Below are 26,278 nucleotides of genomic sequence, written 5' to 3' on the forward strand. Positions count from 1 at the left end.
TTGATTTAAATAGGGGATTTTTCTGGGTATGAAAATCAAAATTAAGTGCCTTAGCGCGGCCTTGGCAATTTAGGGGTAATTTGACTAGGGATTTTTATGGGCGTTTTTTTTTTGGTCCAGGGATTTTTTGGGGTAATGTCGGAAGACTTAGGGATTTTTTTGGGTCCTGAGTTTTGCCTCCATTCGATCATCCCCGTCACTTTGATCCCGGAGTACCCCCCCTGGGAAATGTAGCTGGTGCGAGGCGCGGGAAAATGTTGGGGGGGGGGGGGGGGGATTAACCGATTACTAAGCGTGACTGAGTGCTAAACCAAAGCAAATACCAATTGTCTTCTACGCCCAAGAAAAAATCATACTAATAAAAAAACAGTATGCAAGTCACTGTATTCAGTTGCGGCAGTCGAACACATGACCTTAATTCCGCATACCAGTCGGATTCCCTGACTGCATCGGTCGTGTCGAAAGCGTCAAGTGTGAAAGGTTTTTAGCTCGGACATACTGTAGTAAATCACTGTACTCAGTTTGACACGATCATGGAGCAAAGGAAAAAAGACAGTTTAATTTGTTTCTAAGTAACTATAACGATTATGGGATCGTGAATTCTATGGGGTCATTGTTAAAGACTGAATCACATTATTAAAACCCCACAGAAATCGAGAGCGTTTAATCTAAACCAGTGGATGTTTTAGCAGAATTTTAACTATTTTATCAGAAAATGATTTCCAATCGTTAGCTCTCTAACTTCACTTTTTAACGAAATCGTGCGCGTATACCTTTGAACTTGAAGAGATGCACACGCGCACCTCGATTTCGCGTTATTAGAGGCCGCGTAAAAAATGTACGATAGTGTAGCCAATCAAATCCAAGCATTTACATTATAAAACTAGTATTATTCTACTAAATTTTCGTTTTTGCCCTAAATACAGCCTTGAAATAACCCAAGAGAAGGTGTTAATTTTGTGATTTTATTCTCCATATTAGTTCTATGAGAAGCTTTTGGGCTTTAGCCGACCCGTAGAGGAGGAGGAAGAGAAAGTTGAAACTCCCCCAGAGCTCCCCCCTGAATTTCAACCACTGTTGGAGAGAATGGAGGAGCAGGAGAATAGGTACGAGCAGGTCCTTTTTAATCGAATCACAGTGTTTAAAAAAAAATACACGTAAACCAAACAACTTGTATTTATTTCAATCACAGTTACGCGGTGATTATCACTAACTGTAGATATTTTTCCTATTTATCGGCGATAAATTTAAGTGTGTTGTAGAAATTAATCGGAGGGTCATAAAATAAAGAAACTCCTTTCTGGCTTGCTGGTATTCGAAAACAGTCGGAAAGCGCTGCTCTCTATGCTTGTTTCACCATGTTTTCCCTTCGCAAGCCAGCAAGTTCGTGCCAAAATACATGGCCGTTTTCAAATCGATGCGGTTTCGCCGTTTTTGACCGTTTACACGACAACGAAACCGTATCGTTTTCAAAACGACCCGGTTACAGTAGTGGTCTCGATCGGTGCCGTGTAAACGAAAGGCGTAACCGTATCGCTTTCGATGCGGTTACAAATGAAACCGTGTCCGTGTAAACAGGGCCTCAAGGGATTATTCTGGGGCAAAGTAGCTTAAGGTTGCTTTTTAATCATCAGTCCTCTTCGCCTTCATCACAACCTCATTCCCAGGGTCTCTACCCTGGAAACGAGGTTGGCCTTCACCACAGATTCCACAGAGTCTCCTCTTTAACGAGATTTGGTTTAAGGTGGCTGGTAACGGTTTCCAGCACTTTCCAGCTCTTATACTTTGACGGGTCAGTAATACAAATCTTTATCAGTTGATGCTACAATAATGGTATAAAATTAATGCCCAATGATTGGTGAATATGTTGTGATTATTTTCATGACGTCACTTGTTACTATAGCAACAGTATAACCTGTTAAAAACACCCTTAATTTCGGCTTTAAGTGCTTATAACTCAAAAACGAGCTCGATGACCCCCATTTTTTATTATTGAACATTGATTAGCATGTTAAGATACAACTTTTTGCAAAGTTAAAAAAAATTCTACGAAGCTGTTTCAGAGCCACCTTAAAAAATTGAAAATTTAAGGTGGCTCTGAAACGGCTTCGTAGAATTTTTTTTAACTTTGCAAAAAGTTGTATCTTAACATGCTGATTAATGTTCAATAATAAAAAATGGGGGTCATCGAGCTCGTTTTTGAGTTATAAGCACTTAAAGCCGAAATTAAGGGTGTTTTTAACAGGTTATACTGTTGCTATAGTAACCAGTGACGTCATGAAAATAATCACAACATATTTACCAATTAGTGGGCATTAATTTTATACCATTATTGTAGCATCAACTGGTAAAGATTTGTAGTACTGACCCGTCAAAGTATAAGAGCTGGAAAGTGCTGGAAACCGTTACCAGCCACCTTAAGCGCAACTGTAAAAGCCCAGACACCTTACTGTTTCCTTTCGCGTCCTAAACAATCCATGTCGTTTCAGTAGTACTATTTGAGCTTCGTCCATATCTCGCTCAAACAATACAATTGTGTATTAGTAAATGGTTAAACCGTGACATATTAATGGTTAAACGAATCGACAACTAAAATAAAACGTCCCCAATTATTCTATGAGCGTACGTTGGATATGAGTTGGCTATAACGATCTCATATTCAACAAGCGCGAGTGGAATAATTGCTTTATTTCAAACACCCAAACAATTGCAATATTTAAGTTCGCTGGCTGTTCTCACTGACGCGTATACCTACCATGTTATTTTGTGGTCCATGGTATTATAAGCTCATACTGCCCTGGCCTGTAAGCCAATCAAAACTCAGAAATGGCGATATGCCATGCCTAGTTTTTAATAATACCTATGATATACAAGAGATATGAAACAGAAAATTCATTTGAAAATACAGTCAACTCTCTCTTAACGGACACCTCTATAAGACGGACACCTCCATAAGAGGGACACCTGGTGATGGTCCCTGCCGTTTTTCAGTCATTTTACTGTAACCAAACTCCCTATAAGACGGGCACCTCTCTAAGACGGACAACGGACACATTGAAATCATCAACGGACACTTAAGAAGTGATTTTTATCATGTTTTATTAGTGTAAATACTTCCAAACTTCATATCCTAAAGCAAAGTTAGTCAGCGCCCTAAGGAAACGCGTTTACCAAGCTTACTAACCAAAAACAATGAAGCTTCTCTGCTTACGTGAAGTAGTGAATTATCGATTGTAATGAACAAACGAGTCAATTTTCTGATATTATTGTTGTCCCAGTTTGTAGGTTTTGGTAAAGAAAGCGACTTTAAACAGGGACTAAAAACAGACGTGTATTCATTGTGCTTAGGTTTAGCTTTATTATCTCGAAATTAGTGGTGTCATGTTTCTCGACTTTCTACAAGACGGACACCTCTCTAAGACGGACTGTTGCGGCCGGTCCCGAAGGTGTCCGTCTTAGAGAGAGTTGACTGTACGCCTGGCTAAAAGTTACAAAGAATAACTTAAATTTTATTTCGTTTTGTATTGCAGAATCAAAGGGATATACGAGCTGTTAGGAGAGCAATCCAAACTTCTCAAATCCATTACGAAACAGAATAAACGACAGGAGGAACCTCGTCAGCCACAAAGAAAAATCTCAAGACGGATGCCCCCTTACTAGTTTTAGTCAGCTCATCAGAGCGGTTTTCACTTGAGTGTCAAACGTAATTCGCGTTTGCTTTGGTTTTGCATTGCTACGCTCAGTGATTGGTTTTAAAATCTAGCGACTTTCATAGCCAATCAGATCCCAAACCAAAACCAAACGTGATTCACTCGCGCACGTTTTCCCGCGCTTCACGCCGGCTACTTGTATTTGCTCCAAGTTTTGATTGGTTAACTGGATTGTCTGTTTCCTTTGTGATTGGATAAAGTGATAACATTCGCTTTGGTTTTATGACACTTAATTGAAAACTGCCCTAAGTCCCTTTCTTATTGTCAATATCCTTAGCCTAATTTAGCCTGGAAGGAGTGCACACATTGTCGCTAATCTCATACTATTCTTAAATAACATTCAAGCAACCAAGATCAACCTTCTTGACTTAGGTTAAACAGCATCAGGAATCATTTTGCTCTGTCAATGTTTTAGTAACTTGATCTTACGATTTTAAAGGAGCTACAACGTACGAATCGATATTTGTCAAGTTTGTCATTCGTAATCTGTCTTAATCTTCGTCAGCCGAAACCATCCTTGTCTATTTTTGTGTTCTTTTTACTCCGATGGTGTTTTTCTACATCAGAAAACTACTATTTTGAGGTTTCCTTCAATTTGAGATACCGTGGCATAGCTCACTTAAAGCTTGATTTATCGAAATTTCGTAGCTTTTAAAGTGTTGCAATTGCATTTTACAGCTTCAATTGGCTTTTTAATTTTGGACGTTTTGTATCATTTATAATCCATGAAGCGCACTTTTTCAAGTGTATGACGTCATTGTGGCATGACATGACGTCATAATTGGCACGTGATAGCTACTAAGATAAACATTTGTTTATGGTTTGTACAGGCAGCATACTTTTCGCTGATTTTAGTTGCTTTAGTTAATAGCATTTCGCCTTTCAAAACTTTTATCTATTACAATATTAGCCTAAACTAGCAATGTAACCACAGGTAGCTTATTGTTGTTTGTCCGTGTATTACAACAGCCAACCACTTTAAAGTTTAAAATAAAAATAACAAGATTAGATATAGAAGTGTTCTTGAATAAATATAGTTTGCTTTTCTCTTCCAAATTGGGAGTTTCTGTCATCCTTATAAACCAGGGTCTTTTTAAAGCACAGTTAACTGACTGGGGAGGGGAGGGGGCATGAGCGAGTGCCCCACCCTACTACCATCCATATTCAAGGAGGGGGGAGGAACAGGAAGATAAATCTCCCTCCTTCCTACTTTTTGCGCCAATTTCTCCCTCCTCCCTACTTTTTGAGCTAAAATTTAATTTCTCGCTCTTACCTATTTTTTGTCAAAATTTCTCCCTCCTCCCTAATTTTTTGGCCATTTCTCCCTCCTCCCTATTCTGTAAACCCCCCCTTCTTCAAGGGGTTTGATTTGACATTTGCAAACTGTAGACTCGTGGCCTCGCCTACTAACACGTGCACAATTGCCAGACAAACTCCCATTTTCGCAAAAATATTTAACTATGAATCATACAAAAGATGGATTTTGGTTAATGACCACCTCGCCATAAATTCCCATTTTCAAGCTGAGGACCCCTATTGTTTTAATATTAACGCAAATATTAGAGGACTTGGTTTTGGGGGAATCCCCATTTAAGCGAAATATCAACCCATTAATATTTAAACAATAGGAATTGGATGACAAACTATCGCGTTAGAGAGGGTACGCATACACATATTTCTGGCAAATTCTCCTGTCGGAAGAGTTTTTTAGGCTTAAGTAAAAACTAGGAGAAACGTATTGTTTCAATGAAATCACTATCTCGTATGCAAATCGCCATTTTAGCGCAAATATATATGAAGCCATGAATTGATTAATGAGCTACAGAGTACCGACCTAAATTTAGCACCAAATTAATTTGGAGGAAAAGTGAAAACCCATCGATCAATCGCTCCTCCGCAGGTAGTCAATTTTTCAACCCGCCGCCACCCCGAAGAGTACGCGCGTTCCCCTCCCCTCACTCCCACCATCCCCCCCCCCCCCCCCATTCCCCAAACCGACCCATGACCGCGTGAAGTACTGGTGCCTAGGCAAGCAGAAAAGAAAGATGGCGGACATTTTGAAAACGTCCGATCATTTACCAGTGATTTATCAACTGTGGAATACAGTTTTCATGTCTTGTGTAGTCCTTTGGTGAGTTTTAAACGCCTGGAACGTTTATTTCGGAGAGAACAGCTTGCAAGGCGCTCTGTTTTGGAAGCTCAACTTGGTGTAATGGCATGAAGCTCACGGCGTCAACCTTCAAGCTTTTATTGGTAAGTAAATCGAAGTAAACAGCGTTCAAATACCTTAGAGAGTTAAAGTATAGTAGAGAAATGATTCGTGGGAAGTTAATTTGCGCTTATGTTCAAAAAATGAACTAAACGTAAGCTTGAATATGACACTGACTATCTGTAAGCTTCTAATTAATTCAACACGTGCTTGTATATAAATGCGACAAGACTGACAAATTTTTGCGCAACTCTTAAGCAAAGCTCAAAACTACTTAACAGTTAGTATGGTCCAAATTGAATCGAATTAAACACATATCTAAATTGTTTTTTGCATTTCTACCCCATCCCTAGCAACTTTACCACCACTCCCCCCCCCCCCTTTCAGGCATGTACTTTTTTTCTCTTACAAATACCTCATTTTTGTATACAGTGCTCGACACTAACTTTTTTGGATACCAGGCAATTGGCTAGTAGGTACAAATAATCACTAGCACACAAGGACAAGTCACTAGCCCCACCCCCCCCCCCCCTTTAAAAAATTAAAAACAGGCAAGTTTGAATCAGCTTATCTCTTAGCGCTATATTTGTTTGAGTCCACACAAATACATCTTTTCTTCACTGAGTCGCTGCAACGATGCTATCATCCAACTTGGTTGAGAATTTTCTTGACCGTGGATCGCACTTCTTTTTCTCTTCATGCTGTGTGTGGTCCTCTGGTGAACAATGTAAATCTGGCTCATGATTATCGGCCCTTGAAGGCGGTCTTCTTGTAGGTAAAGTGTTACAAAAGCTTGAAATCATGCTCGCGCAGTCGCTCGTGCAAAAACCCCAAGATGGCCGACTTATTATGGCGCTCTCCCAGTTCCCTTTTGAGTGTCATGGAAGCGAGGACAGAGGGTCTTTTCCAAGATGGCGACAGGTTTGCGAGTTGATTGTACGATATAAACCCGTATGCGATGTGGGTCGCAAGCGCTCTGGTTTAAATTACTCAAGCTATGGAAACTAGACGGTCACCCTGATGAAGGTTTCTGGGAGAAAAACTTCCCAAGTTATAGAGTTGTAGTTGATTTATTTTTCCACGAATCTTACTAGTCTATGGGCTAGTAGGAGCGTACTTTTACTAGCCAAGCATGAAATTTTACTAGTCCTGGGCTAGTGTACTAGCATTAGTGTCGAGCACTGGTATATTAAGTAATTTGTTATAACATGATGAAGGTAAAGTTAAATTAACAATGACTATTTAAAAGTTATTCCAGGAGCATTTGTTAAATATGAGATGGTACATAGGCTATAACTACATGTATCTCATATCCAACAACTGCTAGTGGAATAATTGCTTTATTTCAAACACCCAAAGGGAGTTTTTCAAAAAGCTGAAATTTACACTGTCTTGCTGAAGAGGCTCATGGCGGTGGAATTAAGCTTTTTGAAAATCTCACTCGTGCAAATTAATTCCAATTATGCCATAACCAAGATAATTCTCGCGCCGGCCCTGATTGGTAAAAAATTATGGCCGATCAGAGTATAGACCATGAAAGTGATGTCAGATCACACCATGCACACGTGCGGGCTAAAAGATGTGTAAGTTTGGTCTCCATGAATGAAAGCGAATTTCATCGTGTTTTGTTTGAATCAAGTACGCATTTGTTGTTTTAATTCAGGGTTGGACTTCTACTCAGGTGATCTGTCGAAAGAAAATTGACCAGACTTTTGAATTTTTGGTTTAACGGAAAAGAATGGTGCTAGCGAACCGGCAGCGGACTGTCGATGTTCAGTGAACAAGCGCTAACAAGATGGCGATCTTCAGAAAGAAAAATAATCTTGTTTGCTTGATGTGATAGGCACACTCTCAACAAGAGAGGAAAAGGTTGTTCTTTCAATTCTTGTTCATCTTCTTTTGTATCATTGTCGTTTTTACATGTCGGGCAGGAATCTTTTAATATGTTCCACCGGCAAAGTTTCTTTATCGTTAATACTTGTTCGAGTTTGTTACGGTATAAAACAAATCGACCACATTTTTCCGGAATCTTTTAATATTTCCCACCGGCAAAGTTTCTTCATCGTCAGGCATCGCTTTTGATTAATACTTGTTGGAGTTTGTTATGGTATAAAACAAATCAACTACATTTTTCCATGGTCTACACTCTTATACATACTGTAGACCATCTATTAGAAATGATGCCATAAAATGTCCAAAACTTTGCAGTGAAACCACTCTCCTAACGGCTCGTGGTTCCACTTGAGTTTTGAACAATTTCTGACATTATTTCTATGGTGTATAAGAGTGTAGACCATGGAAAAATTACCCCCCCCCCCCCTAGCCCCCAAAACAACACCAAAGTTCTGCCACACTAGAGGACCAGTAGAATTACAAGGTTATGAGAGCTGCCACACTATACTGCTCTCACACGCAGCTTACAAGTAACAAATACTTATTACGGTCAAAGTATTGAACATACACCTGTACTAATTAGACTATGCATTATTTTTATCTTCAAGGACCTGAATTCCTGACAAGAAGAGGAGATATAAATCTACACTGGAAGACAACAGACCAACAACGTGCACCAAACCAGATGGAGGATTAAGACTACCGGCGCATTTGATGAATGTGGTAAGTATTTTATTATCGTGTTGTTTTAGATACATTCATGTAGACATAGTAATATGATACAAAAGAATAACATTAACAAGAAGCATAACAAAGCTTAAGGAGGCTCACAACAATTTTCACTTTCCAGCTCTCATACTTTGATGGGTCAGTGCCACAAATATTTATCAGTTACTTCTACAAAAATGGTATCAAACAACTGCCCAATTTTCAATTTTCGAACATTTATGGTGGCTCTGAAACCGCTCCAGAGAAATTTTCTAACTTTCCAAAAAGTTTTATCTTAACTTACTGATCATTATTCAGTAATAAAAAATGAGGGTCACTGGTCTCATTTTTGAGTTATTTACACTTAAAGCTTAATTTAAAGGATGGTGTTTTTTAAAAGGTTACCATATACCTTCATGGGTGTCCTTAGCCAAAAAATTGTAAGCGCGCTCCTTTACACTCAGCCACAGTAAACTATATATCAATACAAAGCTAATACACTGTACTATCTGATAAAAATTATTTCGCTCCAATTCTATTTAACCGCACGGAAAGAACGGCCCAGAAACCCAAAATGACTGGTGTCGCTTCTAGTGAATTTATCAGGTATCGAATTCAGCCGCACAGACAAAACTTCTGCATAATATAGATTAGTCACAAGGAGTTAATCTTCAAAACCGTGTAAAGCTTTATAGACTGCAAACAGTTGCATCTTTTGCGATTCCACTCGGTCTTTGAAGAGAAAAAAACGACTGTTTTGCAGTCTAGAGGCTTCAATAAGCAATATTTCAATTGGTTGCTTCGCAATTTATCTGTCAATTTTGGTTTAAAAAAATTACCCATACTGTACGTGTAACGAGAAGAGCCATAGCGGGAGATCTATTTCAAAAAATAGAAATCCATCACACGGTTATAATTTTTTTTTTTGCTAAATGTCTTGGGAATCTTCAGACCAAATTTCAAGGCAGTCCGTAAAATTCTCATACCCTTTAAATTAATTTCAAGAGGAGACACTTACATAAAAACAAAGTCACTTTTTTTCTCTTCTAAGAATTTGGGGATGCTGGCCTTTATGGCGACCAAGCACTGAAGTTAATTTTTAGCACTGTGTACAGAACTGCATTGACTACAGGGAACAATTAAATTAGTAAACATGTTTCATGAAAAAGGCTACAGGAATTTTTAATCAAGACTGGCTCGACTTGTTTCGGTGTACATGTACATGTAATTCAAAATCCTTTAACCCTGAAAATGTTTTTTAACTGCAATGTTCATGTGTAACAAATTTTAAAAAGCCAGGTGGTTAAAACTTAGACTTAGACTTAACACTGTGTCCTTTATTTTTAGGAACCTAATACCGTGATTATTCCTGACAAGAGGAGAACATTAGAAAGAGGACAGACCAAGACAGACAAAACCACATGAAGGATTAAAACCAGACTTCAGATAGACATGGTGAGTGTATTTTTTTGATGGTCCCATTATTAATGTGGTAAATACATACTAAATGCTTCTTCATATGAGCCTGGTTAACTGAGCTGGCCTGGTTTCTGAGATCGCGCCTTACCACTATTTGTTGTAGTTTTCGTTTGCAGAGATCTTGGTTTTTACGGCCAAGGTCTCCATTACCGTGATAGCGAATTTTGCTATATGAACACTTCATACTGGTAACTGAGATGACATTTTATTTGTTTTCAAACATGCAAATTTATCTTTTCCATGAAAGGGTGACCATTACTAGATTATTATAACTGCATGTTTCCACAATTTCCAAGACCAGTCCTCTTTCAGTCATTCAAGAGTTTTTAGACTTAATTATGTACAGCAACAAAAATATTATCATCTACACTTTTCAGTAGTTCTATTACTGACAGAAAGGCGCTCAAAGTGTGACCACTTTTAATTTATTAATTTTTTGTGCAGATTTAATCAATCAGAAGTACTGCAAGCTATCCACGGCTTTTGATTGGATTAAATCTGCAGAAAGATGTGAATCAAATAATGATCACACTTTTGTCGTTCTTTAATACTTGTTTGTTAAAGTGCTACTATGATCAAATTTTCACCCTTTGAAATAAAATTATTATTTTACTAGGTGTTTCATAGAGTATTTAACGAAAGATTCAAAATGGCGTTTTCCGTTTTCAAATATCTTTTTTAGTTCCAGAGATATTTAAGCTTAAAAAAATCGTAAAATATGCAAATTAGAGGAGTGATAACGTCATCTACTCAACCCAATTTTATTGCAAGTACAAAAATTGAGTTTTCTCAGTCATTTTTCTGCAGAGACCGATGAAACTTGGCAGACTAATAGTTCTGCAGGTGATACACTTACACACTTAATAAAATTATGTTACCCTGGCAACTATCTCTTTTTCAGTCCCCACCAATTTGCTTTTAATGTTTTAGAATTTTTCAGTTCGGAAAACTGAAACCCAGCCAAGACGCCTGCTTAATCCATTCATATGCTTGCCAGAGCATGCATGGGAAGTATCATCGGCAAATATCGAAAAGAAATGCCAGAATTGGCCAGAAAAGCCTTAATAGCATAGAGGTATCTGGAACCTAGTTTGTTGCCATGGCAACCAAATTGTTAAGTTCATATTGTGAAACACAACTAGCAAAGTGTTACTGCAAAAAATCAGAGAGTTCCAATACAAATTGGCTGAGATATCACTATCTTTATATCCAGGCATAACTAATCAATGACATCAATGAAATCAATGAGTAATCAATGGGTAATCAATAGGTAATCAGTTGATTAGTCATTGATTATTGCCGATGATCAATGAGTAATCGATGACTAATCGATAGGCCACAAAATTTTTGGTCATCGATTAGTCATCGATTGCATCGATTAGTCATGGATATAATCTCGTGGTTGAAAACCGGAACTTGTAAACGTATTCAATACTCAAGCTGGTACACGCCATAACAATCTAACAATAATATCATGGTTACAAGTGAAAAAAGCAAAGAAAATAAAAGTGCTTGCAGCTGTTCCGGTGCGTATGTGTATGTAAGTGCTTATGACGGCTGTCTCCCTAAGCCGAAGCAGGTCTACTTTGCTGACAAACATCCACCGAACAAAATCTATAAGTTAACCACGTAGTCGATTCTTGTCTCCGTACTTGTTAGTTTCATTTTCAGACTGGTTGGTTTTCCTGTTCAATTGTTTTGTTATTAAATTAAGAGTTGGGTAAAGTGAAATATTGAAATATCATCTGTATTTGTGATTAGCCCTTCACGTCTTGACATGCTGGAAGGTTATTATTTTGACCTTTTGTGAAGGCGTAATTTCGTCAACAAGAATGCCAGTTATAAAGCAAAATATGACTAACATACACTGTAGATAAAAAAAATCACAAACAAAAAAAGTGGTACAAGAAAGCAAGGAATGTGTCTTTTGTGTGCCGTACAATAGTTGATGAGTAATTGATGGGTCATCGATGAGTAACCAATGACATCAATAGGTAAACAAATACATCAATGAGTAATCAATGTCATCAATAAGTAATCGATAGGCCACAGAATTTTTGGGCTTCGATTAGTCATGGATTACGCATTGATCATCGCCAATAATCAATGACTAATCAACTGATTACCCATCGATTACTCATTGATTACCAATTGATGTCATTGATCATCGATTAGTTATGCCTGGTTATATTTGATCAAAATTTGGTTGAGTCTATGACATCACAACTTTGCTAATTTGCATATTTTAAAAACTTGAATATCTTTGGAAAGAAAAGAGATATTTTAAAAACTGTAAATGGCAATTTTCTTCTCATATAGAGTTCTTGATAATATTTTAAAACGGCCACAAAGGAAACAGGCGAATTTCATCGCAGTAGCACTTTAAGTTTAGGCCTGAATAATCCTGTCAAATTTTTTTATCTCAGTAACTGGGCTGAAATTTCCTACATGAACAGTTCTAAGACAAAAATCATCTCACTAACTAAACTGGGCCAGCCTGGTTACTGAACTCATATGAAGAGACCCCTAATGATAGGTACATGTAATAAGGGAATACAGGTAATAATAGACTTTTTGACCACTTGAACATCGTTTTGAACAAGGTTGTGATTATCACTTAAAACAAAAACTTAAGACGGATTCCGCTGAAAGTTCGAGCAATGAGTGCGAAAATTAAGTACCAAAAATCTACTCATTGCACGGCAACATTTTGTATACTATTTAAAAGATCTCATCGAAATTTATTTGTCTTAGTGACCCCGCAATTAAATTCTAAAGCATTCTCGAGAAAATTAAAGTCAAACCTCGAAAAAATGTATTAAACGCGCGCCATTTTGTTTTGAACTGGCGCAAGACGTCCGTTTTAACTGAAATAAAGACAACTTCAAATCCATTTTTCTCTCGCGGGGTCAGCTTGAGTGCTAAATTTTTGGCAGGTTTTTGTTAGCTGTACTAAAACTGTTGCCATGCTAAGAGGTCTTTTTAGTAACTTTATTTTTGCCTGTATTGCTCGAAAATTGTGCGGAAACCATCTTAATTTAAATGACCTGCACATTGTTAGGCACCATGGAGACAATATAAATAGCTTGTAAAATTCATTAACTATTTGTGAGGGTGCAAACCAATCGGAGCACAGTATTCAGATCACAGGGTGTACACATTCAATTGTAAACCCCAATACAAATCAAACAATCAAATTAACTTTTGATATAATCTCCTGCTTAGCTAATTAGTATTCATTATTTTTTGATACAGATCTCTACCGAATCGCATAACAATACTTTGCATTCAATTTACTGTTTTCATTTCACAAGTAGAATAAATTATTTGCGTCTGATCTGTATATGGCCATTTACAATGGCTCGCCTTTCGGCTCGCCAGTGTAAATGCCCATACAGATCTCCCGCTCATATTTAACTCCTTCATAAAGAACAGTCAACTCCCACTATAACAGACACCTTCAGGACCACACTTGGTGTCCATAAAAGAGGAAGTCTGTATAGCAGGGAGATATTTTGGGGTAATTCTTATTTACCATGCATGATTTAAACTGATGTCTGTATTAACAGGGTTTTCATAATAAGTATCCTCAAGGTGGGAGTTGACTGTACAAACATAATGTAAATCATAGACAGTAAAGTTGAACCCCCACTAACAGCCACGCAGTTCTCATAACCACACCTGCTCATTTGCAATAAATTGAGTAATTGATTGCTGGATTCTTTTTCTCACTCAGACTGTGGACTCAGGACCGTGGACCAAGGATCGTGGACTCAGGATCGTGGACTCAGGACCGTGGACCAAGGATCGTGGACTCAGGACCGTGGACCAAGGATCGTGGACCAAGGATCGTGGACAGGGCAGGCGTGGACAAGGGTTGTGGACCAGGACAGTGGACCAGACATGGACTCCTGACCATGGACCAAGGATCGTGCACTCAGGACCGTGGAGAAGGATCATGGACTAGGACGGACCGCGGATCGGGGACTCAGACCGAGACCTGGATCATGGACTCAGGACATGGAGCAAGGATGTGGACTCAGGCCATGGACCAGGGATCGTGGACTCCGGACAGTGGACTAAAGGATTGTGGACTCTGAACCATGGACCAAGGATCATGGACTCAGGACTGTGGACCAGGGATCAGGGACCCACACCACAGGACAGAGGATCAAGGACAGAACACCAAGGAACAAGCACTGTGGAAAGCAAGCCTGGGATTATCAGGAACTGACACTCTAAAGCTAAACTGTAAATATAGTTTGTATATTGAGATAATGAATCATCAACAAGTGTTTACCATGAAATCATGCGCATACTTCAATATTATTTTTGACTTTGATTTGTTTTAGCGAAATAATCATTTTAAAAGTAAATGATTTAACAGCGATGCTGTCTTGTGCCAAATTACACCAAATTTGTTTCTCATACCTCATGGTAAACATTTGTTTTCAGTACTCACTGTTTATTACCAAGTTACAAGTGCACAAAGTGATACAGATTATTTTGTTATTTGGGTCATAAGCAAATTGGGGGAAAATCCTGTTGCTACAAATGACACTACAATTTTTAAAGGTATCATAGGCGTACAGTTATTACAGTAATCTATTTCTGGGTATTTGGGAACAGAACTCTGAACTGCATTTTGAATCAATCAATCAATCATTTTATCAATCAATAAATTTATCAACCAATCAATCCATTTATCAACAAATTTATCAATCAATCATCAATCAATTTATCATTCAATCAATCAATCATTTTATCAATCAATCTATCAATCTATTAACAAATTAATTATCATCATTTTATCAATCAATCAATCAATCACTTTATCAGTCAATCAATTTATCAACAAATTTATTATCAATCAAGCAATCAATCAATTTATCAATTAATCAATCATTTGTTTATTTTACTACAAAGAGCTAAGTCCTGGGCTTAAAAAATCAATTTAAATGTTTAGCTTTGATGCACATGTAGTTGGTAATATAAACAGAGTATTTCACTGGCCGGGGTGTGTGGTGTGTGCCATTCATTTGCAAATAAGTGGCTTTAATGTAAAAATTAATCTCTACGCAACAGGGATCTTAAGACGTAACATATTTCCCATTAATTGTCTATATTAAAAGAAAAACTGTCTCTTTATTAATGTCAAACTGGGAACATTATTTGCCAAAAGCAAATTATATATTATTTTTATCATCAGGACTAAAAAAACTTTCATACTACTTTTATTGAAGACCATTTGATTTAAATTAATTCCAAAAAAATTTGAATGCTAGGGGAAATTTCATCTTTCCAAAGCCACTTATTTGCTAATGAAAACTCAGTTCAACATTTCATACTTCTTACAAGGTTCTTATTGAGCAGTTTTAAATTGTATTCTAATTTTATTCTGGGTCTCTGAACATGATTTGAAACTGAACAACATTAATTTTGGCTAACTTTGATCAAAATTGGCAACATTGACTTTTCTTGACATAATCAAAAATTCAAAAATTACAAAATAGCTTTGGTTTTGGAGATTAACTGCTCAATAGGATACCTGTATTTACAGAAATATATATTTCTTTTTTTCAAGGTAAGGAACTTTGTAGTCTCAATGTTCATCATGCTCTAGGCCTTCTTGTTTTTGTTTTTTTTTTTATTTCCTTTTCTGCCAATTCATTTCTCACTGATTTCAACTCAGTTTTCTGGGTGGGGCCATATTCATTTTAATTTGTACATTTTTTACACTAAAAAAATTCGAGATTTTTTTGGGATCAAATCATTCAATAGTACGATGGCACTTGAGACTACAATATTTTTTGTTACCTTTAAACACAAAAGACGATTTATAAAACACTTTTTCAGCTTCAAAACTATTCCAATTAATTCAATTGTCTGATTAAGAATTTTTTTTTCAGTACCAATCTCTAGGATTTTGCCAATTCAATTTAATTTCTCTCGTACAAAACGTTATTTTTAAACAAACTTAGATATTTTTTTGTTTGTTTTAAACGTCTTTTTTGTTTAAAGGTGCTACACAAGCTCATTAGCACAAAAGTAAGCAATCCTTAATTCAGTTAAAAATGGGCAAAATGGTTTATTTTCACATGAAACTACTTAAAGGTCGAGCATTTAAAAGACAACAATTTAGGGGTGTAGAATAGACTGTTTGAGTCTAGTGGGGCTTGCCAAGATAGCCTTGCATACAAGTCTCTCAGTATCTTAGTAAGAAACTAATGAAAAATTTATTTTTGTTAGCATTTCGATGTTTATTTTATGCAATCTTAGCTATTTCTCTTTCGAGAACACAGAACAAAATTTGCTTGTAATCCTACGCTTCTCCAAGAAGTGTCTTTAAGCAAAGTTAAGTAGGTCTAATTATTATAACTGCAAAGTTAGTATTTTTTAATTTCTTTCTAAGTTAGTACAGGGGCATAGGTTTTCAATTAAGTTCGGTAGGTATTTTCTGTTCTTACTGTGCTAATGAGCTTGTCTATTTTTTTCTTTGTGGATTTTATATTTTCCACTGAACTTGGTATATTTTAGATTATTTTCAGAAACTGAGATGGCCCACACACCCGCACACAAAACAAATGGTCAGATTTTCATCTAGCCGATCAACGTCCCTGCAGGGTTGTGGAAACTCTTGCTCTGAGCTGGGTGTTTCTGATGTTCCTCTGCAATATTCCAACTGAGAAATCCTGGTGAGTTTATCTGATCCGTTCATTTTTGATGGAGGCACTTGGACACTTTGATGATTTGGTCGTTTGCTCTCAAGTGGAGGAGGCATCATGAGGGGAGGTGAGAGTTTGCTTTTCATGTCTTTTCGGCTTTACTTAACTACATCAGAATACCACACCTTTATTCTAATTGGCTTTCAAAGATGTTTGTTTTCAATCAATTTTTCTTGAAATCTTCTGTTGTTGAGGAAGTAAAACAGTAGTGCTTTTGTGCAGGTCATGGGCGGCGCATTTCCTGGATTTTGGAGTTAGTCTAGAACAAGGAATGTCGCTAATCTGGCTTGACTGGAATTTCACAAGCAACACTAGATTGAGCTGATAGTCATCTGGGAATCTCCTGAACGAGCTGATACCTGTTTAGGGTTCTTCTTTCTTGAGCATAAAATCAAAAATAAACGCAAAATTATCGACCAAAATCGATTAACATTTTTCCGAGCTCAAAATAAAAAATCTTTTCTTTGAAATTACAATTTATTTTATTTTCAGATTAACATAAAAATCGGTTAATCTGAAGTCTCCCGCGCATATGTTATGTGAGTTGTCACACAACACTTTTCCCAGGTGTTGCGTGACGATCCAGCGTGACAGCTGCGAAGGAGGCAACTTTTGGAAAGAAATGTTCAGAAATTTAGCCTCGTTATTAAATATGTATTTCGATTTTCGCTTTTGAATTCGGAATTAAGTAGCCAATTGCTCATCCGGACTTCCAAACTAAACCTCGAAAACGATATTTTGCGACCAAATCTAGAATATATTTATTTACTAGGCCAATTGTTTATCTTGTCTTCCAAATCTTCAAGTTAAACCTCGAAATATTGCTTTTTTGTCGTTTTATTTCTTTGGTCAATTGCTCATCTTGATTTGCAAAACAAGTCTCGAAAACATATTAGCAACTATTTCAATTTTAATTTCACAGGCTAATTTTCCGTGGTGCATTCCACTGTGGTCCGTTCCATTGTTGTCTTCCAAAAAAATTTATTTATTTCGGTACTTCTTTCATTTCTTTAAACTTCGGGAATCAAGCGGCAGTTAATCGGGGCGAGACGATGTAAACCGAGCGTCAAGATCGGCACGAAATATTCTTCGCGCCGATTTTGCCGCTCGGTCTACTTCGCGCCCCGATTAACTGCCCTCGGTTCCCGAGTACGCTTCGTCGTTCGATGCTATTCAAAACCAAATTTACAAATTACCTTTATGGTAACTCAAGTTAACATTAAAATTCCACCGTGGTAGAATTCAAAGGTCATTCGGATCTCGAATATTTAATTACGGTTTACTTTCAAATTCTCTATTCGAAGTTTGGGCGCAAAACATTTTAACTACAAATTCGTGAAAAAAAAACTTTAATTTTTAAACTTGATTATCACTGATTAAAAATTACTGATTTCAAAACGAACTTTACTCGATTCTAGGTCGTTCAGACGGACAAAAATCGCCCGTCCGCTTTCGCGATGTTTTTACCGAAACAATAAAGCTTTAAATTCAATCTAAAACGAAGATCATATATTTAATTCGATTTCTAAAATACCGAGATTTTATAACGAAACGAAACTTTTATATAGGCGAATTGTTTATGTTGACTTCAAAAACAAAATTTAACGAAGAAAACCATTTTCTTCATTTATTTCTAAAACTTGTTTTTGAAATTTCGTTTTCATCCTCGGGAACCAAGCGGCATTTAATCAGAGCGACACGATATAAACCGAGCGGCAAGATCGGCATGAAATAGACTTCGCGCCGATTTTCCCGCTCGGTTAACTTCGTCTTGCCCGACTAACTGCCCTCGGTTCCCGAGTATGCTTCGTCGTTCGATGCTATTCAAAACCAAATTTACATACGACAATAACAAAATTCCATCGTGGTTGCATTTTAATACCATTTGAATCTTGAATATTTAATTAAGATTTACTCTAAAACTTTTCCGCTTGAAATTTGCGCTCAAAACATTTACCTTCGATTTATTTCGACAAATTCTTCGATTAGCTTTCGAAACCGCAAAATTAGACAGCTCCTAAACTTGTATCAGCTTTGAAGGGAGAGTTTCAAATGACTTGTGTTCTTTTGGTGAAGTTTGTGGGATGACAGTCGGCAGGAGGTTTGGTCGGGGAGTCAGATTAGTGGTTTTCTGCGTTCGATTCTTTCTTGGCGTCCATGGAAATGTGCTGAACATGGTTTGTACTATTAGCGCTTCGGTTTTTCCGGTCTTCCAACGGAAATTTTGAGATACATTTGTTGAAAACACACATCTTAAAATTTATAATTTTGGCTTTAATTTTATTTGCATTTTAATTGCGGCTCTCAAAACTAATGAATATTCCAAATTCAAATGTGTGGTATTATGACGTAGTTGGGTGAAACCGAGAAGGCATGGGGAGCAAACTCTCACCTCCCCTCATTATGCCATCTCCACTTGGGAGCAAACGGCCATATCATTAAAGTGCGTCAAGTGCCGACATCAAAGATGGCGGATCAGGTAAACAAACCAGGATTTTAAAGTTGGAATATTAATGAGGAACAGAAGAAACACTTTAGCTCAGAGCAGAGTGAAAACAACCCGATAAGCAGGGACAAGATCGGCTAGATTTTTATTTTTTTAAACACAATAAAACGAAAATAAAGAGACAAAGAAGCAGTTTTTGTGTTATCGTTTTTACCAGCAATCCACCCTAACAAACCAGGTAAACACTTGTGTTCATGACAAAGTCCTGCTATACAGTGTTATCTGTCACGCAACTTGTCCCGCAATCTTTTCGAAGACGGCGTGACAAGTTAAATGAAACATTGAACCGTGTAACATGCCGCGCAAAAGTTAAACCCTTACAAAACAAGACGCTTCAACGGCTGCAGAAAGAAAAACTTAATTCAACTTTCTTCAACCGCTGGAGCAAACTGTCTCGTAACAATTTTGTCTTCTGCGCGGCATGTTACACAGCGCAATGTTTCACGGAACACACTTGTCACACCGCCTCCGAGAATATTGCGAGACCAGTTGCATGAAAGATTACACCATATAACAGGACTACAAACCAAGTTCTGCTTTTAAAAATACAACAATTAAAATAAGCAATGTCTGTTTTAAAAGCTTCACGTTACCTCTACCGTGTTTTGCTGTTGTATTTACAAGTTACAAACTGTACTAAGTTGCTCAAGATTGAAGTGAAGTTTTAATATAACTGCCCTCCCCGGATTCAAATTTTCAACTGTCACACAACGCCATGTCACGCTAAATTTGGCTGAACGCACATGGCAAGAGAATCGATTGAAATGATAACGCATAGAATAAAACTACCAAATTAGGATCGTCGATTTAAATTGAGAAAATATAAGCAGCTTTTTCAGGGACTATAGCCTAACACTGCATGCTTGAAAAAGATATAAATTTGCGCTGTACAATTCACTGTTTCTCTTAACAAAAAATCGTGCGAAAACATGCTAATTTACACACACAAAAACACGCGCGCAAGTTAATATCAAAATTGCGCTTTTGATATCTTATCTTAAAATGCCAATCCTGTTTGACATTTTGACGCTTCAATCGATAAAATAATACAGAAACAAATAATCCGAAAAAAAAAAACAATTTTCAATCTGAGCAGCTAAGCACCTTTTGTAGCTTACAAATATAACAATAAAATGAGGTAATAAACAAAAAGGCGCACTACAAATAGTGTTACCGAAAAAAGACTGACACGACAAAAAGGGGAAATGTTTGTTGATAGTAATTTTCAAGATGCAAAGAATTGTTGTTTTTTTTTTCAATTTTGCAGCCAATCTGCAAATATTAACTAAAGAATTAACTGTATACAAGACTAGAGAAGGCAACACCTTTTATAATGCGACTTTGTGTTTAAGAGATATAACAGACATTGCTTTTGTACAATGGCCCATGTTCGTCGAAATAGAATTTACAAAACTTAAGCCAAAATTAGACATAAATATTCTATTGAGTTTCTGGTTAGTTCTTGAGAATTTATTAAATAATTTGGGAAATTTTAGCTTAATTGAATAAAGACAAAAATATCAATTCTTTAAATCACTTTACACAGATACCTTCAGCAAAAATTACCAAAAAATACTGGTAATTTTAGCTAAATCTCTGATAAAAGTTTTAAACAATGTCTGTTTGAAATTCCTCTGTTGAATAACAAACTTGGTTGTTTTGTTTGCTTTCTCTGTGCTTTCTTTTGGCATGAGTTCATCAATAATTCATTTAATTGAGTAAAGAGAATTTAGCAGGAATAAAAACGAAAATTTCTTTGAAGTATTAAAGATTTGACATTCTTGGCTTGAAAAAAAAAAACCTCCCTTAAAAACTATTGAAAACATGTAGCGCAGGGAAAAGACAAATTTATTTTCTGCACGAGTTAGTCAATAAAGCACATTTTGAAGTACATGTAATGAGAATTTAGTGAAACATTAAAAAATAGAACTTTAAACGGAAGGAGAATCAAAACACTAAAGAAACAAAAACTCATTTTAGTAGTTCTAGCAAAATTGTTCAAAAGTACCTTGCTCCCGAATTTGCATTCTTTGGGAAAAATTTCAAAACTTTTTGAAACTCAAGCTGAAGGTATAAGTGTTAAGGAATTTAGAAGTCATATTTGTACACATGGGCCACTGTATAGTAACTACAAGAACCACAGACATGCATATAGCCAAACAGACATAAGACGCACATGAAAAAAAAAATCAATTTCGAAAGTGGATAGGACCTTTGAGTAACATGAATTATGTACACAGAAAAAGATAGCAAACATTATTTTTGGAATAAAAATTTTAAGCAACTAAGAATTGCTAAGAACTGTAATTTTTAGTGCATAAAGGTCAAACCTTCAATTATATTTAAGTTGTCTAGAGAACCATGTGCTCGATAGTTAGAAAAAGATCGATAGGCAGACATAAACAGCCAGATGCTTAATTGACATGCAGTCTGCTCGGTTTTACAGGTAAATTTGCCAAGCAATATTCTTGACTTTCTGACAGTAATGTTTGAAATAATTTATGTAAGGAACTGAACTGCATAGTTTTCATTTCAATTCAAAAGAACCTAAAAAGTATTTTTTGGCTGCCATCTTTATTTTAATTAGAACAAATTTATATTCTCTTTTCAAAGTAATTGATGATGAAGAAGTTGCTCAAAAATAAATAACAAAAGACAACAAACGAAAATTTTATCTACTTTTTAGTTTTTTTTTTAACCACAATTACTGTATTTCCTCAATGTAGCCTCCACCTCTATTAAGCCCCACAACAAACAACCTATCCAATTTCACTATTTCTCAGGGGGTCCCTCATCCCATTGTCAACCTATTTTTCATCCCTATCAATTCTTATTTGGATTTGATCTCAGGTGCCAGTGGGGGAGGGGAAGAGGGGTGTGGGCACAGAACATGCAACCTAATAAGGTCCCCCTAACCCCCACGCCAATCTATTTTTCATCCCTATCAATTTTCCTTAGGATTTGATCTGGGCAGTGCCAGTAGGGGTGAGGGGGGAGGGGTATTGCTTTATACCAAGGTAGTCCCAACCTCCATGCCAAACTATTTTACATCCCTCATCCCATGTCAACCTATTTTTTTTATGCTTACCAATTCTTGTTTGGATTTAATCTGCAGGGTGCCAGTGGGGGGCGAGAGGGGTATAAGGAGAGAAATTGCAACCTGCCAAGGTCTCCCCAGCCCCCATGCATATCTATTTCCTATCAATTCTTCTTTGGATTTGATCTGGGGGTGCGGGAAGAGCGGGGAGGGGAATTGCAATTTACTTTGGTCTCCCCAGCCCCCACGCCATTCTATTTTTCATCCCTACACCTATGCCAATCTTTTTTTTTTTTATCCCTTAATCAATTCTCATTTGGATTTGATCTGGGGGGTCCCAGTGGGGTTGGGGGGGGGGGGGGTGTATAAGTAGCAAACTTGCAATCTACTAAGGTCTTACCAGCCCCCATGCCAATCATTTTTTTCATTTCTCCCTAAAGCCAATCTATTTTTCATCCCTATCAATTCCTGTCTGGATTTGATCTGGGGGGTGCCAAAGGGGAGGAGAGGAGAGGGCTGCTAGTCTATTTTCATCCCTCCCCCATGCTAATCTATTTTTCATACCCGCCCCCATGCTAATCATCGGTACCCCCATGCCAATCTATTTTTCATCCCTATCAATTCTTGTCTGGATTTGATCTGGGGGGGGGGGGGGCCAAAGGGGAGGAGAGGAGAGGGCTGCTAGTCTATTTTAATCCCTCCCCCATGCTAATCTATTTTTCATACCCGCCCCCATGCTAATCATCGGTACCACCATGCCAATCTATTTTCATTCCTCCCCCATGCTAATCTATTTTTCATACCCGCCCCCATGCTAATCATCGGTACCCCCATGCCAATCTATTTTCATCCCTCCCCCATGCTAATCTATTTTTCATACCCGCCCCCATGCTAATCATCGGTACCCCCATGCCAATCTATTTTCATCCCTCCCCCATGCTAATCTATTTTTCATACCCGCCCCCATGCTAATCATCGGTACCCCCATGCCAATCTATTTTTCATCCCTATCAATTCTTGTTTGGATTTGATCTGGGGGGTGCCAAAGGGGAGGAGAGGAGAGGGCTGCTAGTCTATTTTAATCCCTCCCCCATGCTAATCTATTTTTCATCCCCCCCCCCCCCAAGCTAATCATCGGTACCACCATGCCAATCTATTTTTCATCCCTATCAATTCTTGTTTGGATTTGATCTGGGGGATGTCAAAGGGGAGGAGAGAAGAGGGCTGCTAGTCTATTTTAATCCCTCCCCCATGCTAATCTATTTTTCATCCCCCCCCCCCCCAAGCTAATCATCGGTACCACCATGCCAATCTATTTTTCATCCCTATCAATTCTTGTTTGGATTTGATCTGGGGGATGCCAAAGGGGAGGAGAGGAGAGGGCTGCTAGTCTATTTTAATCCCTCCCCCATGCTAACCTATTTTTATCCCCGCCCCCCAAGCTAATCATCGGTACCACCATGCTAATCTATTTTTTATCCCTATCAATTCTTGTTTGGATTTGATGTGGGGGGTGCCAAAGGGGAGGAGAGGAGAGGGCTGCTAGTCTATTTTAATCCCTCCCCCATGCTAATCTATTTTTCATCCCCCCCCCCCCCAAGCTAATCATCGGTACCACCATGCCAATCTATTTTTCATCTCTATCAATTCTTGTTTGGATTTGATCTGGGGGATGCCAAAGGGGAGGAGAGGAGAGGGCTGCTAGTCTATTTTAATCCCTCCCCCATTCTAATCTTTTTTTCATCACCCCCCCCCCCCCATGCTAATCAAAATTTTTCATCACTGCCACCATGCTGATCTATTTTTTATCATTATCAATTCTTGTTTAAATTTCAACTGAGAGGTAGCAGTGGGGGTGAGAGAGGCAGAGAGAGAGGGTTGGGTGTATTAACTTTTGCAGCGAACCTGCAATCTACTTAGCTCTCCCCAACCCCCATGCCAATCTATTTTTTATTCGTACCCCTATACCAATCTATTTTTCATCTCTATCAATTCTTGTTTGCATTTGATGTGGGGGCACCGGTGGGTTGGCGGGGGGGGGGGGGGGGGAGGGGGTGGTATTAGCAGCAAAATTGCAATCTACTAAGGTCTCCCTAACCCCCACGCTAACATATTTTTTATCCCTACCCCCATGTCCATCAATTTTTCATCCTTGATAATTAGTGTTTGGATTTTAACTGGGGGCACCAGTGGGGAGGAGGGGGGTATTGGCAGCGAACTTGCAACCTACTAAGGTCTCCCAAACCCCCATACCAGCCTATTTTTTCTTCCTATCAATTCTTGGTTGGATTATATCTGAGAGTTGCCCGTGGGGGTGGGGGAGAGGGGTATGGGCAGCGAATTTGCAAACTACCAGGGTCTCCCAAACCCTGATGCCAATCTATTTTTAACTCTATCAATTTTTCCCCTAATACAGTCATGTGGAACCCTCTGAAAAGTTTCCCCTCGGCAACCTCGTTCCCAGAGACCCTAGGAACGAGGTTGTCCCCTCGGTATCAAATTTAGAACTTTTTTAATACAGTGAAGCCCCTATGAAGGTTAACAGAGGAAATACAGTAAATGATAATTAGGTATGATGTAGAATACAAACCGATATGAACATAATGCATCCACTTTCAAAATGTTTGAAAATTTTGATAAGCTGACAGTTATATTTCAAAAAAATATCATATTACAAAGCATGTCTGGGTTGTGGTCAAAAGCAGAACTTGGTTTACGTCATGCAATGCAATGATCAAATCCAAACTTTCTTAACCTGGGCAAAGAAGGAGTGGGGGGAGGGGCAGTGTGGGAAAAATTGGTTTTTGGTACTAGATTTGAGAAGAAGTCATAGAGTGATGAGAAGTCATAGAGAGATTTATTCCAGTTAAGGTTTAGTCAAATTTGTGTCAGTAAAAGGTTTGTCAAGCACATGAAGAAAGTGCCACAAGGCAATGGCATTGGCTGTGGTCATGTTATTGTGTTGCAGTACATCTGGAGTCAGCTAGTTTTGAATGTGTAGTGTTTTCAGTCAAATGATGTTACAGTAGTTCAGAGTATTTCAGTTAAGGTTTAGTCAAATGTGTGTCAGTAATAGCTTTGTCAAGCACGTGAAGAAAGTATTCCACAAGCGATAGTATTGGTTGTGGTCATGTTTTTGTTGCAGACACTGGAGTCAGCTATTTTGATGTAGTGTTTGTCAGTCAAATGATGTTACAGTAGTTTAGAGTAAGTTGTTACTGTGAAGAAAAAAAAGGAAATTTTAATAATAATTTTACCTTTCTATGGATTTTCCAATTTTTTTGGATCAATACCATAATTACCCCTGAAATTTCCCTGATCTTTAAAAAAACCTGACTGTTTCCTGGGCTACAATGCTCTGCAGGGATGCCCTTGAAGGAACCAGGTTAAGTTTGGATTTGATCAATGCATAAGAACACAAGTGTTTACCTGACTCCTGGATTGTAATGAATTCATCAACTGGAATAAATTATTCTAATGGATGATAATCATCTCCTGGTCCTGAGACAGCCTGCCTCCACCTGTTTGTAAAGAAGAAATAATAAATTCAGACAAAATGATTATCTTGTGCCTAGTGCATATAAATAAGCAGCAACAAACTGTTAGCTTAAGCTGGGTTTGAACATGAAATTTCTATGTGACAAATACCTGACTGTATAATTATTTGATTGTGTAGAAAACACTAAAAATTATTATTTGTCAGCAGTCCAAAGTTTAGTGCGCCAGTAATGACCTTGGACAGCAGAGATATGCATGCACAGTCCCCAGTGGGGGATTGGGGCCACATATGCTGACACAATATTTTCCACATATTTTTATGTGACACGTCATCTAGATGAGCAGTTTTTTTTTCAATTGACAACACATATTTTGTCATATACAAGCTAACATTAATTCCAGCTTGTCAACAAATATATTTATATTTGTGACATACAAATTGGCCAATTTTTTTAATCTACACAAGCAAATAAAAATTGTCCTATAAAAATTGCTAATGTAAACTCAGCTTTA

At 37.7% G+C, this 26,278-nt stretch overlaps 1 protein-coding gene and 3 long non-coding RNA genes across 7 annotated transcripts in view; 3 read left to right on the plus strand and 1 right to left on the minus strand.

The window, feature by feature from the left end:
* Positions 1–4,738, plus strand: part of LOC144638802 (transient receptor potential cation channel subfamily A member 1-like) — a 38,362-nt gene extending 33,624 nt beyond the window's left edge. For all 3 annotated transcript variants that reach the window (XM_078498063.1, XM_078498062.1, XM_078498061.1), the window contains 2 exons: positions 982–1,106; positions 3,531–4,738. In XM_078498063.1, the coding sequence (XP_078354189.1) occupies positions 982–1,106; positions 3,531–3,660 (255 nt within the window). In that variant the 3' untranslated portion in view covers positions 3,661–4,738. The remainder of the gene's footprint in view (positions 1–981; positions 1,107–3,530) is intronic.
* Positions 4,739–5,742: 1,004 nt separating this feature from the next.
* LOC144638893 (uncharacterized) lies at positions 5,743–13,876 on the plus strand. Of its 2 annotated transcripts, none has more exons than XR_013568035.1 (4): positions 5,743–5,963; positions 8,421–8,535; positions 9,868–9,975; positions 13,736–13,876. It is a non-coding gene; the product is annotated as an uncharacterized LOC144638893 (long non-coding RNA). The 2 variants fall into 2 exon arrangements; XR_013568036.1 differs by having other exon boundaries at positions 8,421–8,532.
* A 10,540-nt stretch (positions 13,877–24,416) lies between these two features.
* LOC144638898 (uncharacterized) lies at positions 24,417–25,359 on the plus strand. The gene is made up of 3 exons (XR_013568042.1): positions 24,417–24,501; positions 24,805–25,262; positions 25,317–25,359. It is a non-coding gene; the product is annotated as an uncharacterized LOC144638898 (long non-coding RNA).
* Positions 24,426–26,278, minus strand: part of LOC144638894 (uncharacterized) — a 57,482-nt gene continuing 55,629 nt past the window's right edge. Inside the window, exon 4 of the long non-coding RNA XR_013568037.1 lies at positions 24,426–24,616. This is a non-coding gene — a long non-coding RNA (uncharacterized LOC144638894). The remainder of the gene's footprint in view (positions 24,617–26,278) is intronic.

The sequence above is a fragment of the Oculina patagonica genome, chromosome 14, assembly GCF_052425735.1.
Source record: "Oculina patagonica isolate OP01 chromosome 14, crgOcupat, whole genome shotgun sequence".
Classification (NCBI taxonomy): domain Eukaryota; kingdom Metazoa; phylum Cnidaria; class Anthozoa; order Scleractinia; family Oculinidae; genus Oculina; species Oculina patagonica.